Source organism: Dryobates pubescens, chromosome 2 (genome assembly GCF_014839835.1).
Source record: "Dryobates pubescens isolate bDryPub1 chromosome 2, bDryPub1.pri, whole genome shotgun sequence".
Lineage (NCBI taxonomy): Eukaryota > Metazoa > Chordata > Aves > Piciformes > Picidae > Dryobates > Dryobates pubescens.
This window is the reverse complement of record NC_071613.1, coordinates 48,027,371-48,041,833: the sequence shown is the minus strand read 5'-3', so window position 1 is coordinate 48,041,833 and position 14,463 is coordinate 48,027,371. Positions and strand designations below refer to the sequence as shown.

Below are 14,463 nucleotides of genomic sequence, written 5' to 3'. Positions count from 1 at the left end.
AGAAGACTGGCAGCAGAGGAACCCTGCTAGCTCAGGCAGCCGCTGGCAAGCGGCGGAGACCTCCTGGCCGAGGGCGGCGGGGCATCGAGGGCTTTCATCGGCGTAGTTACTGTTGTCCCACCTTGGGTTCTTTACCCGCGGTGTATAAACCAGTCGTCACAGAGTCAAGGTACTTGCAGTTCTGTGCAGAAAAGGGCGCCAGGCCATAACTGGCAAACTTAGGCCCACCTCTTGAGAAATGAGGCAGGTCTTACATACGAAATGACAACAAAGGAGAAACTAAACCAAAGGAGTGATTAGTCGTTGCCACACCCGACTTTACACAGGAAACCCGAAACAACTGATCACTCTTATCTGCAGACTGCTACCCATGTTTGAGATTGGTTCGGCGCTGGCAAGGGTCGTTGCGGCCGCCGCCTTGCCTCGGGCGAAACCTGGAATTTCTGTAACTATTAACCCTTTTCTTTCGACAGTACTACTGCTCCTTACAATAGTGAAAAGCCGCCAGTGGGCTGGGAGAAAGGTGGGGGTTTGCTGATTTCAACAGAAATCATGCGCCCGTGGTGGGGTAGTTCTGCCTTGGCTCTGGGGTCGCGGTTCCGGCAGCACACAGCAGCGGCATCGGCTGTGCCGTCTGGTTTGACCATCTGTAACGAGGGAGTGGGTAGCATAGCTCTGATGGAGAACTTCCTTCGGACAGACAAACTAGCTTTCACAGTCTTTTTCAAAGCTGTGACATAAGCCGGTCAAAAAAAGAAACCAAAATATGGAAGAATAGAGAACACCGAGGAAGAGAGATGAAGAACTAGAGCCGAAAACCTGAAGAACTGGAGATGGAGAAGTGGGATGGAGCTTGAAACTAGTCTGTCAGAAAAAAGGGAAGAAAGAAAAACCCAAGTGAGCAATACCCGTGAGAAACGCCCTAAAATGCAGTGAGGTGGTGGAATCTTTGTTTCATAGTTTCTGTAATCTTTACACTGCAATACAAAATCCCACAGGGCCGAGAAGTGGCAACTAATTAAATTCCTAAAATAGATTTTTGCTTTCCTGTCGACACACTTTTAATAGCATTAAAAAAGTGAAACCAGATAGGTATATAAGCTACATTAAAGCACAATTACCTTACATTTAATTGTGAGATGCATGTTATTGACCAAGCAAGCTGTAAAATTAAGTATTAGGCAAACTTGAAACCCACCCAAAAAATTAGTGATTAAAATAAACTAGCTTAAATGAAATTGCAAAACCAGGTTCTGGTCTTGTTTGTGTTGGTTTTGTAGTGCATATTACCTTTAGTCAGGGTTGATTAGTATTTTAAGAATTGAGCTCATAATACCAACATATGGGTAGCCAATGGTGTATGTAATATGCTACAGGTTATTCATTATTCACCTGCTAACATAAATGCACCTTTTTGAAAAAGCCAACTATTAGATATTTCAGGAATTTTAAAGTAAAAACTGCTAGGAAATTAAAATGACATACACAGATCAGTGGAAAGGTGACTCATAGAATCCTTTAAGTTGGAGACCTTTAAGATCATTGACTCCAACCGCTAACACAGCACTAGCAAGTCCACCACTAAATCATGTCTTTCAGCACCACATCCACACATCTTTTAAATCCCTCCAGGGATGGTGACTCCACCACTTCCTTGGACAGCCTGTTCAGGGCCTGACAAGCCTTTCAGTGAAGAAAATTTCTCTCATATCCAATCTAAACCTTCCCTGACACAACTTGAGGCCATTTATTCTTACTGCCCTGGCCAAGTGCTGTCCCACTGTGAGAGGCAGCAGCTGATGCTAGGGATGACAAAATATCTGGAGATGTGCAGACTTTATATATTTTTACCTTCAGTCTCTTTTGACAGTGTAAAGTATATGAAACCCCAACTGTGAAGCAAAGCCATCTTCCTGAGTGTAGCTCCATGTGGCCTCTCTTGTATGTGAGCTTTCTCTTTTAGTTTTTATGAGGTTATGAAGTGTGCATCTCAATGCAGTCAAACAGCTAAATCCAACTTGCTAATACTTTGATTTTAAACAATGTGACTGAGGCAGGCCAACAGGATAAAATGAGAGTTGTTAAGATGGGGTGCCAAGATTTTCTACATCACAGGACAAGGCACTTATGCCATGGTTCCTGAGGCACTTGAAGAAAAATGGGGCAATATTGTCAGAAGCCCAGATGTTCGTACTTCTTACACTCAGAAATATGACAGGACTCCTGCATTTTTAGCTCTTCACTAAGTAATTTGCTTCCTATTGTAAAAGTTCTTACGATGATCTTGTGTCTTCTCTGAAAAAAGCTTGTAAGAATTATTTACTTCCCCCTCCCCTTTTTTTTTTTCACCATGCCTTTTTTAGAAATTAGTTTCAGCAATCATATGTAAAAAAACCCCACATCTCTGTATGTATATTGCATACAAACACATACTGCATAATTATTTTTCTTGCTGTGGGCATTTTAGTAACATATATAGCACTTTTATAGGCAAAGCAACACTGTAATATTTTCAGGTGGTGAGAAAACATCTTCAGTTTTGTTTTACAGACCTACTAAAATGCACTGATAAAATTAGAATTTAGTTTCTGCTCATGTATGTTCTAACTATGAGAATGTAATTAGCTGATTTGGGTGAAGCAGATCTCAAGAAGGAAATGGAATATTCTGTAGGTGTCATAATAGATCTCTCCGAAGGAACTGACTCTACTCATTTTAGAGAAATATTTCCTTCAGAGGTATTTGAGTCAGCTCTTTGATTAACAAGATGTTCATGTTGATGAACAAGGCAAAGCAGCAAAAAAAAACCAAACCCAAAACTCTGTTAAACTGATGGAACCAGTTTTGATCAACTTCTCCTTAGTGAAGGATGCAGTCTAAGTGTTCAAAGACTAGACTTGGTGTAGGATGCATGACAGCAGTTTCCGTTGTTCTGCTGGGTTAGACCAAAAGCCCATCTAGCTCAGAACTTTGTCCCCTTGATGACTCATAATGGATGCCTGGGAGAAGGGTATTGGAAACGCGCTTACAGGGTAGTCATTTCCATGACACAGCCTTGTACTTTTTAGAAATAAATGGTTAACAGCATCCCTACCCAGAAGCCTGTAATTCAGCCAGTACACTTAATAGCTCTTGATGGACCTATGAACTTGGCTAATGCCTTCTGTGAGCCCAGCTGCACTGTAAAACATTACCTGTTAAGCATTTATTTAGGTAAAGTCTTTTTCAGAATCACTAAGGTTGGAAGAGACCTCGAGGATCATCGAGTCCAACCTGTCACCACAGACCTTATGACTAGACCATGGCACCAAGTGCCACGTCCAATCTCCTCTTGAACACCTTCAGGGACAGCGACTCCACCACCTCCCTGGGCAGCACATTCCAATGACGAATGACTCTCTCGGTGAAGAACTTTCTCCTCACCTTGAGTCTAAACCTCCCCTGGCGCAGCTTGTGGCATTTAGGCAAAGTCTTGAAGCAATACTTCGTTTTGCTTGGGTTTAGCCCTCTGGTTAATAATCTTATCACATAACTTGTAATAGCTGTTCCACTTCACCTTCATTGCACTATTTGAGTTTTAATGTGTTTTATAGTTGTCCTCAGCTGCCCTCAAAGTGTCCTTGCTAAGTTGCACTTGTAGTTGTGGGGATGGTTCTATTGCTTGATTACGCTCCCTGCCTTCCCCTGCTCCCAATACAGTTCATGAGATGCTGAAGTGAAAACAACAAAATTTGGGTATATCATGAGTCAGACTGCAATAGTTTCAATTTCCATTTTGTTCTCAGTCCTCCTTTGTGTATTTATGAACATCCTGTATTTTTGACCCTTGCTGAGATGTTATGTGGCTGGTTTCTTAGCAGTTTTACCTTATGACAAAGCACTAAGAAACCTCAGTGATTAAAACTGTATTATTTTGAATAAAATTTATGCTGATTACTATGAGAACTACCAGTACTTACAGGAATAATGGTACAGTACAATTTTATTGGCTTCAAAACCCACAAATACTCTTGCAATGCATTTTTGAATCAATCATTGCTTGTAATAGCTGTAGAGAAGGAACTAGAATTGAGAGCTTTTTCTGCTTCCTACTGAGCATTACTTGCAAATATTAAGTTGTAATAAGATTACAGATTAGAAAAACAACTCGTGGGTAACTTGTCATCACTTACTTCAGTCCTTTTACTTAGCTTATTTATAACAGTAAAGAAAACAGGAATCTTAATTGGGAAAGGGATTTCCCAGGCCGAAAATTACTAAATTGCTGTCACTCAGTTATTTTCAGTAGGTGAACTGTGGTCATAATTTGTTTTAAAAAGACAATTTAAAAAACAGTTTGGGAGCCTGTACAAGCAAAACAAAAAGCAAATGGAAAGTAAACCTTCAGAAGTGTTCCACATTACAGAATTAACATACTGTTGAGAAAAATCCCGTGCAAGAGGGGACTGCACGTGTAACGTTCATGCATGTTGACAAGTAGAGAGTCATTTGAATGCCATAGCTAGCAGAAATGCATGTGTGAGCACGAGTACCTGCTCTGTCTGGAGATGCAACTGACAAAGACAAACAGGCCTTAACAGAGAGTCAAAAGTGAGTCTTACTCAAACCGAATATTCCCATAAAAACAACTTCCTAAAGGTTGTCAGTTTTCCCAGCGCAAGGCTAAGCAGTTGGAATTGCATGTCATGTGACCCTGTATGTTCAGAAGAACAGAACAGATTTTGATATTTGTGCCTTTTCACATTCCTGTATGAATAATCACAATGATTCACTGAGACTCATTGCAACATAAGGTACTCTTCAATGTGAATGGCACTATTGCCCAATATGGTAATTGTTAACTGATCCCTTGCTGGGCATGCATAACGTTCAAGATAAGTCAGGTATTCTCATAAGAGAGGCCTAAAGCAAAGGAACAATTGTCCCCTAGTGATTCTTAGAGTATTAGCGTGGGAGCAGTACTGTGTATATATAGGTTCTATATTTAGAGCGTGCCAGTGGATTAAACTGGAAATTACTCTGCAGAGAAATACAGGAGGGAAAGTTTCTGGGTTTCCCATCTTGTAATGCTAACAAGTACCTACGGTCTTTTCAGTGCAGGTGCTCTTAAACTGTACAAACAATGAAAGTTTACCAGGTGAGAAATTGTGCTGACAAGAGCTACTGATTTTGGGCTTTGCCCTTAGGTGCTTTTCATAGTAAGCTTTCAAAACACATCATCCTTACAGGTCAAGTAAGTTGCCTTGTTAGGATGGCATACCAACCTGAAAAGGCACAGAGTGCTCCAATTAGGTGTTTTAATACCCCTGTTCTTACATTAAGAACTAACATTATTCATGTAATCTGTCCACCAGCTTTTGCTTAGTTTACACATTCATTAGCATCATTTGCCAGTGTTTGCTTTTAGTAGTATTTCAAAGCAGTAGAGTGGTTGAAACACTTAGGTACAGTGTTTCTGTTAGTTTTGATGTATTTCTGGTAATAGGCAACTGAAGAGCACATCTCACAAATTAGCTGTGGTCTTCTTCAGAGATATTCACATAATCCTTACTGTGGCTGAGAGCTGCAAATCAGCTTTTACACTTTTGATAACCCATAAAGCTATTATTTCAGGCAAATTTCCTTCCGTTTTTCAGCAGGATTCCCAACTTTACAGAAATGAGTTAAGAGTTTCTTTCTCTCTGTATGCTGCCTGTGAACAGACTGAACAAAGCTAGTGTGGATGTATCCAGCATTCAGAAACAGTACTTTGAAATGGTTTCCATTTATTTGTCTATGCAGTATTATCACTAAAAATAGAATTATTTATTTAGTAAAACAGTATTTTTAAAGTGTTTTATCTGTTGACTAACTTGACTATTATTGTTCATTGTTTCTAAATAAATCATGCATCTTAACAGGAAGCCTGGGCTCCAGATTGTGACAACTGACAAATCTGTGATAATGTGAAAAGATACAGCATGAGCTGTTGATTGCTATCCCCCAGCTCTGCTGGAGAGTGTTCCTTACTCTGCTAGAGAGAGAACATTCCTTATCCTGCTGGAAAGAAGGCAGCCAAATCATTTAACCTTACCAGAGATGGTATTTTCAGTTATGCCACATTTTTTTCTGGAGACAGTTAGGGAGTGCTTGTTAATGCTATAATATCCAGCTGACTAGAAAGGCTGGTACCATTTCCAGCAGCACATTGCTGCATCCAAAACCCACATCTCTCTGTGAGAACTCCAAATTCTCCTGGTTCTCCTCTCCTCCTCGGGTTACCTTGAAGTAAATATATACAATGAGTAACAACATAGCACAATGACCATAGGTGTGATTTAGAAGCCTTTAACACCTATTGTCTTCTAAAGGTAATGTGAGGAGTCAGTGGTTGGGATCAACTCAAGAGAATAGGCTATTTTTCCCCCCCCAAAAAAGTCACAATACAAGAAAAAAAAAAAACAACAACAAACAACAGAAAGGTGAAAAACAAATGCTTCAAAAATTTTCTTTCATGAAAATCCATTTAGACTGAGAGGTTAAGTATTAGCACCAAGACCTTCTCAAAAGTTAATAAACATCTGTAAAAGTCTGAACAAGTGTCTCAGAACAGAAACCAATTTGTTTACCTGCCATAGATAACAGTTTGAAATGCCTGAATAGCTCAAAAATCCATGGTGCCATTGGATGCTCTGTGACTGTTCTTGCTACTACTGTTGTGAAATAACCCATTTGGATCATCTTGATACTCTAAAGTATTAACAATATGGTACTGATGCCAAAAGCACAACCACCAAGGCAAGTCAGATACTTAGAGCTGTGGTTGATTTAGGTTATCCGATATGTTGGAAGTACATAGTAAGTCATACAAGAAAGGTAGCAATACACATTTGTTCCAGGCAAGAAAGTAGACAGAAACAACTGAGAGCACATAATAATGTTTCTATTACAAGAGAAAGCACAGATTTTCTGGTTACAGCCAAGCTGTGTGTTAACATAATTTGTCTCCCAGGTGTGAGTCTGTGGAGCCTGTGCAATACAGGTATAACACAAAGGCAGAGGTTTTTACCCTGCTTTGCTGTGGTAGGAATCTTGCTACCAGCTTTCTACTAAATCATTTATAGAAGCTTTATAAAGGAACAAGGTGTATTTGTTGTGAAAAAAACACAGAATGGCAGCATAAACAATTTTGTATGGAAATGCAAGTGTAAATAGGAATGCAGTGCTTCTCTGGACAGCATGACTTTTGCGGACTTTGTCTCTGCCCAGAATATCAAGTTCCTATTTAAGTGATCCCATTTTCAGTCAAACTCTTCCTTTATTTTTTCTAGGTTTATCTTTTCACACATTTTGCTTTATTCCTAGCAAGTATAATGGGCAATAGTGGTGTTATAGAATCATAGCACTGTTGTTATAAATAGAATCATAGAATCATTAAGTTTGGAAAAGACCTCAGAGATCATCAAGTCCAACCTGTCACCCAACACCTCATGACTACTAAACCATTGCTTCAAGTGCCACATCCAATCCCTTTTTGAACACCTCCAGGGACAGTGACTCCACCACCTCCCTGGGCAGCACATTCCAATGGCCAATCACTCTTTCTGTGAAGAACTTTCTCCTCACCTCAAGGCTAAATTTCCCCTGGTGCAGCTTGAGACTGTGTCCTCTTGTTCTGGTGCTGGTTGTCTGGGACAAGAGACCAACCCTCATCTGGCTACAACCTCCCTTCAGGTAGTTGTAGAGAGTAATAAAGGTCTCCCCTGAGCCTTCTCTTCTGCAGGCTAAACAACCCCATCTCCCTTAGCCTCTCCTTATAGGGCTTGTGCTTGAGGCCTCTCACCAGTCTTGTTGCCCTAAATAGTCCAAGGGTATAAAAAAACCTTAGTTTGTAAGTGTCCCTCTCTCCTTACATACCTTGTTTCAGGGTACAAAGAACTAAAGTTATTTTTTGGGTTTCTTTGGGTTTTTTTGCTACTCACATATATATGTGTGTATATATATATGTATAAAGGCAAGCACTAATTATATTTTGAAAGTTAATGGTTTTAGTTGATCTAAGTCAGAACTGTTGGAGAATTGCCACATCAAATGAGATCCTGGTAATCTGCCATGACTTCACCAAGAGCAGCTCCATGAAATTACATGCCTCCCATATGGCTGTTGCTATAGCTATGCCAAAATCAACCAATAACATTATTTTTGCTTGTGGCCCTTCCTGGAAGATATCTAGATACATCTTATATCAGGGTAGACAAAACATTTTCTTTATCTCTTTGTAGTATTCTAGCAACTATGTGGTTACATTTATCAATATTATATATCCATCAGAATATGATGGATAAATGATGAAGCAATATACTCTGTAATAAATGTTTACAATAATACAAATACTACAAAATAGTGGCTATTGGCTAATGGATATGTCTAATGGAGTCTGAGAATGATGGAGCCAGGCTCTTCTCAGTCCAGTGACAGGACAAGGGGCAACGGGTGCAAGGTGGAACACAGGAGGTTCCACATAAACATGAGGAAAATCTTTTTCACTGAGGGTGACAGAGCACTGGAACAGGCTGCTCAGAGAGGTTGTGGAGTCTCCTACTCTGGAGACATTCAAAATCCACCTGGATGCATTCCTGTGTGACCTATTCTAGGTGATCCTGCTCTGGCAGGAAAGTTGGACTCAATGATCTTTTGAGGTCCCTTTCAGAAAGCCCCCAACATTCTGAGATTCTGTTATGTCCTAGACCTGATTTTCACTGGGTGTTCCTCTAGCTTTTATTCTCGGCTTTACTTGGGCTTATGGGATGTTCAGTGTGATGTACTGGATATTAACCTGCCTTTTAAATTCAGTTAATCCAGTCTAAATGGCAACAAGTTGACCAAGGAAAGATCAGATTCTCAGCTCTCATGAGCATTTCCAAGGTACCTTTACCCCTGCAACTTTTGCTTCCTTTTGTTTTACCTTGTTCCTTGCACTTGACTGTACTTCCCAGGACTTAATCTATATATAGATTCAGAGTTCTTCTTTCTGAATGCTCAAGGGCAGGCCATTAACTGCATGAAAACGATCCAGAATGAGCAGGATGCTGAAAAGCTTCCCACATAGCTCAGCAAGTGATTTGTAATGCTTTTGTCTAGGTATGCACTTCTTCAGGCTGAAGGACTCGTGAAATTTTAATATGTAGTATTGCTGGGGCTAATCAGTCACACCTCCATCATGGAAAAGTATGGAACTCCAAAATACTTTCATACAGATTATAGAAATTTGTCTGAAATTTCCCTCCATCTGAATCAAACAGTTAGAGGACTCCTGTGTTTGCTTGTTGACTAATAGACATGCTTTCCTTCTGAACATTTTAATTCTGATTCCTTCTGCATTTGTATTCATCTGCATTCCCTTTCTTATGTTTACATTGTAAACTGCCAGGAGGCAGACACCAACAGAAGGAGGATGTCCTGTAATGGTAATTACTTCTGTTATCATGGGTATTCAAGAAAAGATCACCTGCAACCCAACTGTGCTTATAAAAGCTGGCTGTGATGCATGACAGAATGATAATACTGCTGGGTGATGTGTGCTGTATAGGATGGTACCAGATAAAGGCAATTTAGGGTTTTATTCACTCCTATTCCATTGGTAAGATTGAGAACATACTAAGACATTGCCTCTACACTTTAAAATTTTGATTTCTGGTACATCCTGAAACAGTGAAAAGGTTGGAACTGACTTCTGGCAAAATGAGGATGACAATACTGAGAAAACTGTACCAAGAAAACAGGCAGTAGGCTCTTCCTACTACTTCTGTGCTGAAAAAAAATAAGTAATGTCTGGAAAACATTTCAATGCAAGAAAGTTTTGAAATATATCAGTCAGCACTACAAACCTGCTGCATCTAGCTGAATTTTAGCATTACAAGCTCAACTTTTTAACCTGAGCACAATATTTATAGCCAAGATAATCTAAATGTCAATGTACAGGACTATAAAGAATAGAATAGAATAGAATAGAATAGAATAGAATAGAATAGAATAGAATAGAATAGAATAGAATAGAATAGAATAGAATAGAATAGAATAGAATAGAATAGACCAGAGCAGAGCAGAGCAGAGCAGAGCAGAGCAGAGCAGAGCAGAGCAGGTTGGAAGAGACCTTCAAGATCATTGTGTCCAACCTATCATCCAACACCACCTAATCAACTAAGCCATGCAACCAAGCAAGAGTCTATATAGGAAGCAGCATTGAAATTTAGACTGATCTATTTGAATTTTGATAATACACCAAACTTGCATTTATGGTACAACAATGGGAGAAATATTGCCTAAAGAGAAATCTTGCACTTTTATTTGATTGGACTGGTGTCTGGGTCCACAGCCACATGAAGATCTGCATCTGACAAGACTAATAAAATGAAACAGGAGATCCTGTGGCCAGGGAGTTCAGTCTTTCAAATCCTTCACTTGCAAAACTGTGATTGACTTGGCATATAGATACTGAGAGAAACCCTACAGTTTTTTGGTCCTCAAGGGTAAATTCTAATGTAATTCGGTAAAATAAAATGCACCAACACTACCCTTTTTCAATGTCATCCTTAATGCAGACTTAGGAATAGCACAAATTGAGTGCAAGAGATTGCAGTGCCGCTTAACAGATTTGTTTCATTTTCCGTATGAACAGCACTATTTTTTTGTTCCTGCTCAGAACAGAAAAAAAAAAAAACCCTCACACTTCCAAGGAGGAAAAAAAATTAAATCCAGCCATGGGGTATTTTCTGTAGAGTGCATTGCAGTAAGTGCTTGTGGGCGTGATTGTTCGCAAGAGAAATGCTAGCAAAAAGTCAGCATAGTACTTTTAGCTCTACTATTTGTCTTTTGACTTCACTATTAAAGCTTATCTAGACTAATACAGAGTGTTATTTGAAAATATTAGGTAGTAAAGAACAGTCAGGTATGGTACACTAGTGATTACACTGTGCAGAACTATGGCTGGGCATTCTAACTGGTGCAGATCTCCTCTGCGATGGCTCTATGAGCTGCACAGCCAGGACAAGATCTGCCAGTTCCACACTTTCTGCCTCCCATAGTTTTTTGGCCCTTGTCTCATGTGCCTCAGGGGGTTATTTGAACTCCTGCAACTGGACTGCTAAGCTGGTCTCATTCTGGGGCTCCATCTGCCAGACACAGCAGTTGAACCTGCTGCATGTACAACCCTGAATACTAGGTTATAAAACCAAGAGGAAAGTGGAAAGTCCACACAGTATTTTATATATTAAGTTTATTTATTTTAGATAAATATATACCTATGCATACACAGGCATGTGCATTAAAAAAGGGCTATTTGCACTTTCTCTGAACGGCTTTCAGATAATCATCTTTCATATTCTAGCACAGCATAGCTCACAGGTTAGACAAGATCCTGCAGAAATCCCTTTCATTATCTGTAAACTGCCAAATAATGTTCCACACATAACTGGCTTTGACATTAACATAAAAATGTTATCTCCTTTCCTTTATTATGTTTCTCAGGTAGATCTGACAGCCCACAGAAGCCAGATGGTGGCTTGAACTTCACAACTGAACTGTAGCAGCTGCTGCACAAAGGGAAGTTCTTGCTCCCTCCTACCTCAACCTGAAGGGCTTATACCTAGTCCTTCCTTTGCACTGGCACTGACTTTTGTCAAGCCCTACAGTGAACTCAAAGAATGTGCTTATTACTTAGAGACAGCTTAAACTAAGGAGGGAGGAATAATGATTGAAGAGGGAAGACCTCTATGAGGGTACCTTGAGGACTGGTGGCTTCTTAAGATACACAGTAACACATCCAGCAAGGCTGGGGACTCATCAGCCTGGGCATGTCTCAACAGTAGGTGACTGAGATGAGGTGAGCAGACCCCCATATAATCAGATTCAACCCAGAGTCCAGGCTATCAAATAACATGATGGTGAAACAGATCCAAAGTGAAGCCAGAATACCAGTCTGCAGACCAGGACAAGGACCCCTGATGGCAACTAGGGAGACCCACAGGGACAAAACAATTTTATTATCAATCCAGAAAGTAAGACTAGGACAACACACACCTACAGTACAGGTCAGACCAAAATGAAGGCCCAGGTCTGAATTTCAATGGTTCTTCTGTGCCCTTGAGCAGGGATTGGGGGTGGAAGCTCCCGGTGGGGCTGATTAAGGTCATTAAGGCCCATTAGTACATGCTGAGCTCTGACAATTACCCCTTTTGATGGACTACTGAATTTGTCCTTAGCATGATACTGCATTATAGCAGCAAACACATCCTCCCATTACCAAGGTGGTAGCAGCACAGGACTGAAAATAATCTGAAAGCCTCAATACTGGAACTGTTTAAAATATTTGTAAACAAACACAAAATTCACCTCAAGAACGGGCCAGGCCTGGTCGACACAGCAGTCTGTCTTTCAAAGTCTGAAGGGCTCTGAAAGGTGAAGAGAGAAGGCAAGCTCGAGAATTTTGTCCACCTGAGCACCAGAGCCCAAACAGCACATGTCCTTACCCGCTTTGGGGCCAAAAACCCTGATGGAAGCCTAAGGCTGAGCCCAAGAGGCGAGGGACACCACTGAGCTCATCAGCAGCTGGCTGATCAGGGCAGGGCCATGGTTCTGTCACAGCTACACGGGAGCATGGCAGAGAGCGACGCTGGCGGGCGGCAGTACAGGCGGGCGGGCGGCAGTACAGGCGGGCGGGCGGCAGTACAGGCGGGCGGGCGGCAGTACAGGCGGGCGGGCGGCAGTACAGGCGGGCGGGCGGCAGTACAGGCGGGCGGGCGGCAGTACAGGCGGGCGGGCGGCAGTACAGGCGGGCGGGCGGCAGTACAGGCGGGCGGGCACATGGAGCCAGTGCTAGTGGGAGACTGGGAAAAGCTGCACGCTCAGCTGGCCTGACAGTGCCACCCCACCCCACATCAGGCTGTGGCTTTTAAAGGATGGGGGGCATGAGAGGTGGGTTTCGGGCTCCTGTGAAGGTGTATAGGTTACAAGGGCTTGAGGATTTCCTTTGAATACAGCTAGGTGGAATCAGGTTGTCAGGGAGAGTATTTCTGCCCGGGGCTGGGGCTGTGGGGTTTGTAGTACCTCCCCCAGCAGGTGTTTCATTCGCCAGCCCAGTTAGTGTCTGGCAGTGCCACCGCCGACCACAGGGGCCTCGTGCACTTGCCCTTCGGAGGCACATTTTCTGGGGAGGGCTTTCACCTCTCAGCAGCAGGGTTTGCAGGAAGTCCTCCTCTTCTCATTTCCAACACACTCCTCACACCGCACAACCCCTTGCCCCGTCTTCTCTCGGGTTTTCAGCGCTATACCACCACCTCAAACTTCCTCCCTTCCTCGCCGCCCCTCACGAAGCCGGCAGAAGTTGGGTAAGAATCCTCCCTCCCGCCCGCTCCGCTTCGCACCGCTTCGCAGGGGCGAGGCCGCAAGATCAGACGTCACCGAGGGCTGGGGTTGTCGCGCCCGCCCTCGCCGCCGCGCGCAGGGAGGGGCGGGTCAGCCATCTTGGGCTCGCCGGGCCGTGCCTGCGAGAGAGCGGGCGGGGGAGGGAGCGCCCGCCTTGCGGAAGTGCACTCACTCCCCGCCGCTGAGCCCAGCCCCGCCGAGCCCCGCCGGAGCGCGCCTAGGGCTGCCCGCCGTCCCCAGCACCGCCGCTACCGAGGAGCATGGCAGGGCGGCTTCCGGCCTGTGTGGTGGACTGCGGCACGGGGTGAGCGACGGCCGGGGCGGCCGCTGACAGCTCGGTGCCGCCCGGGGCGGGGCCGGGCGGGTTCCGCTGCTGCAGATGGCGGCGGGGGTCGCGCTGCCCGTGGCTGGGCCGGGCAGCCGCGCCCGAGCCGTCTGCGGTGCCGGTAATGGGAGGGTCGGGCCAGGTTGAGGGAAGCAGCCGGCTGCCTTCTTTCCCCCTCCTTTCCCCTCCCCTCTTTCTTTTTGTTGGGCCCTTCACGGCCACCCTATGGGGACCGGGTGTCCCGGGCCGGCCCTGCTTACTCGCCGTCAGTCGGCGCCTCCAGCAGCCGAGTAGTACCGGGGCCGCGCCCCCTACCCATTCCCTCGCTCCCGCGGAGCCCTCGGGCCGCCCGCCGGATGGGGCCGCTCAGAGCAGCCGCCTGCGGCTTCTCGGCTGGTGACTGCCGGGGTGCGGGGGACCCTGTGCGGCTGCCGGAGCCAGGGGCGGCAAGCAGGGAAAAGGACTGTGAGGCTCCCTGCGAGCTCCTGAAATGCCCCCGCTGAGAGCGGGCATCTCTCTGCTGGCTGCTCTCTGGGGGCTTTCCTGTATTTTTTTTTTTCTAATTTTTATTTTTTAATATGTGGATAATGTCATTTATTCTGTGTTACTTCTCTCTGTGGTAGAAAAAGAACCCTCCCCCTCCATTGAGCAAGCGCAGAGGAACTTCCTTAGTTTTGTCAAAGCCTCTTCCTGCTTTCGGGCTTTTATACCTTATAAGGCAGTTTTCAGTGTCAAAC

At 43.7% G+C, this 14,463-nt stretch overlaps 1 protein-coding gene across 1 annotated transcript in view; it reads left to right on the top strand.

The window, feature by feature from the left end:
• Positions 1–13,482: 13,482 nt before the first annotated feature.
• Positions 13,483–14,463, top strand: part of ACTR3 (actin related protein 3) — a 32,995-nt gene continuing 32,014 nt past the window's right edge. Inside the window, exon 1 of the mRNA XM_054176845.1 lies at positions 13,483–13,705. Within this exon, the coding sequence (XP_054032820.1) occupies positions 13,662–13,705 (44 nt within the window). The 5' untranslated portion in view covers positions 13,483–13,661. The remainder of the gene's footprint in view (positions 13,706–14,463) is intronic.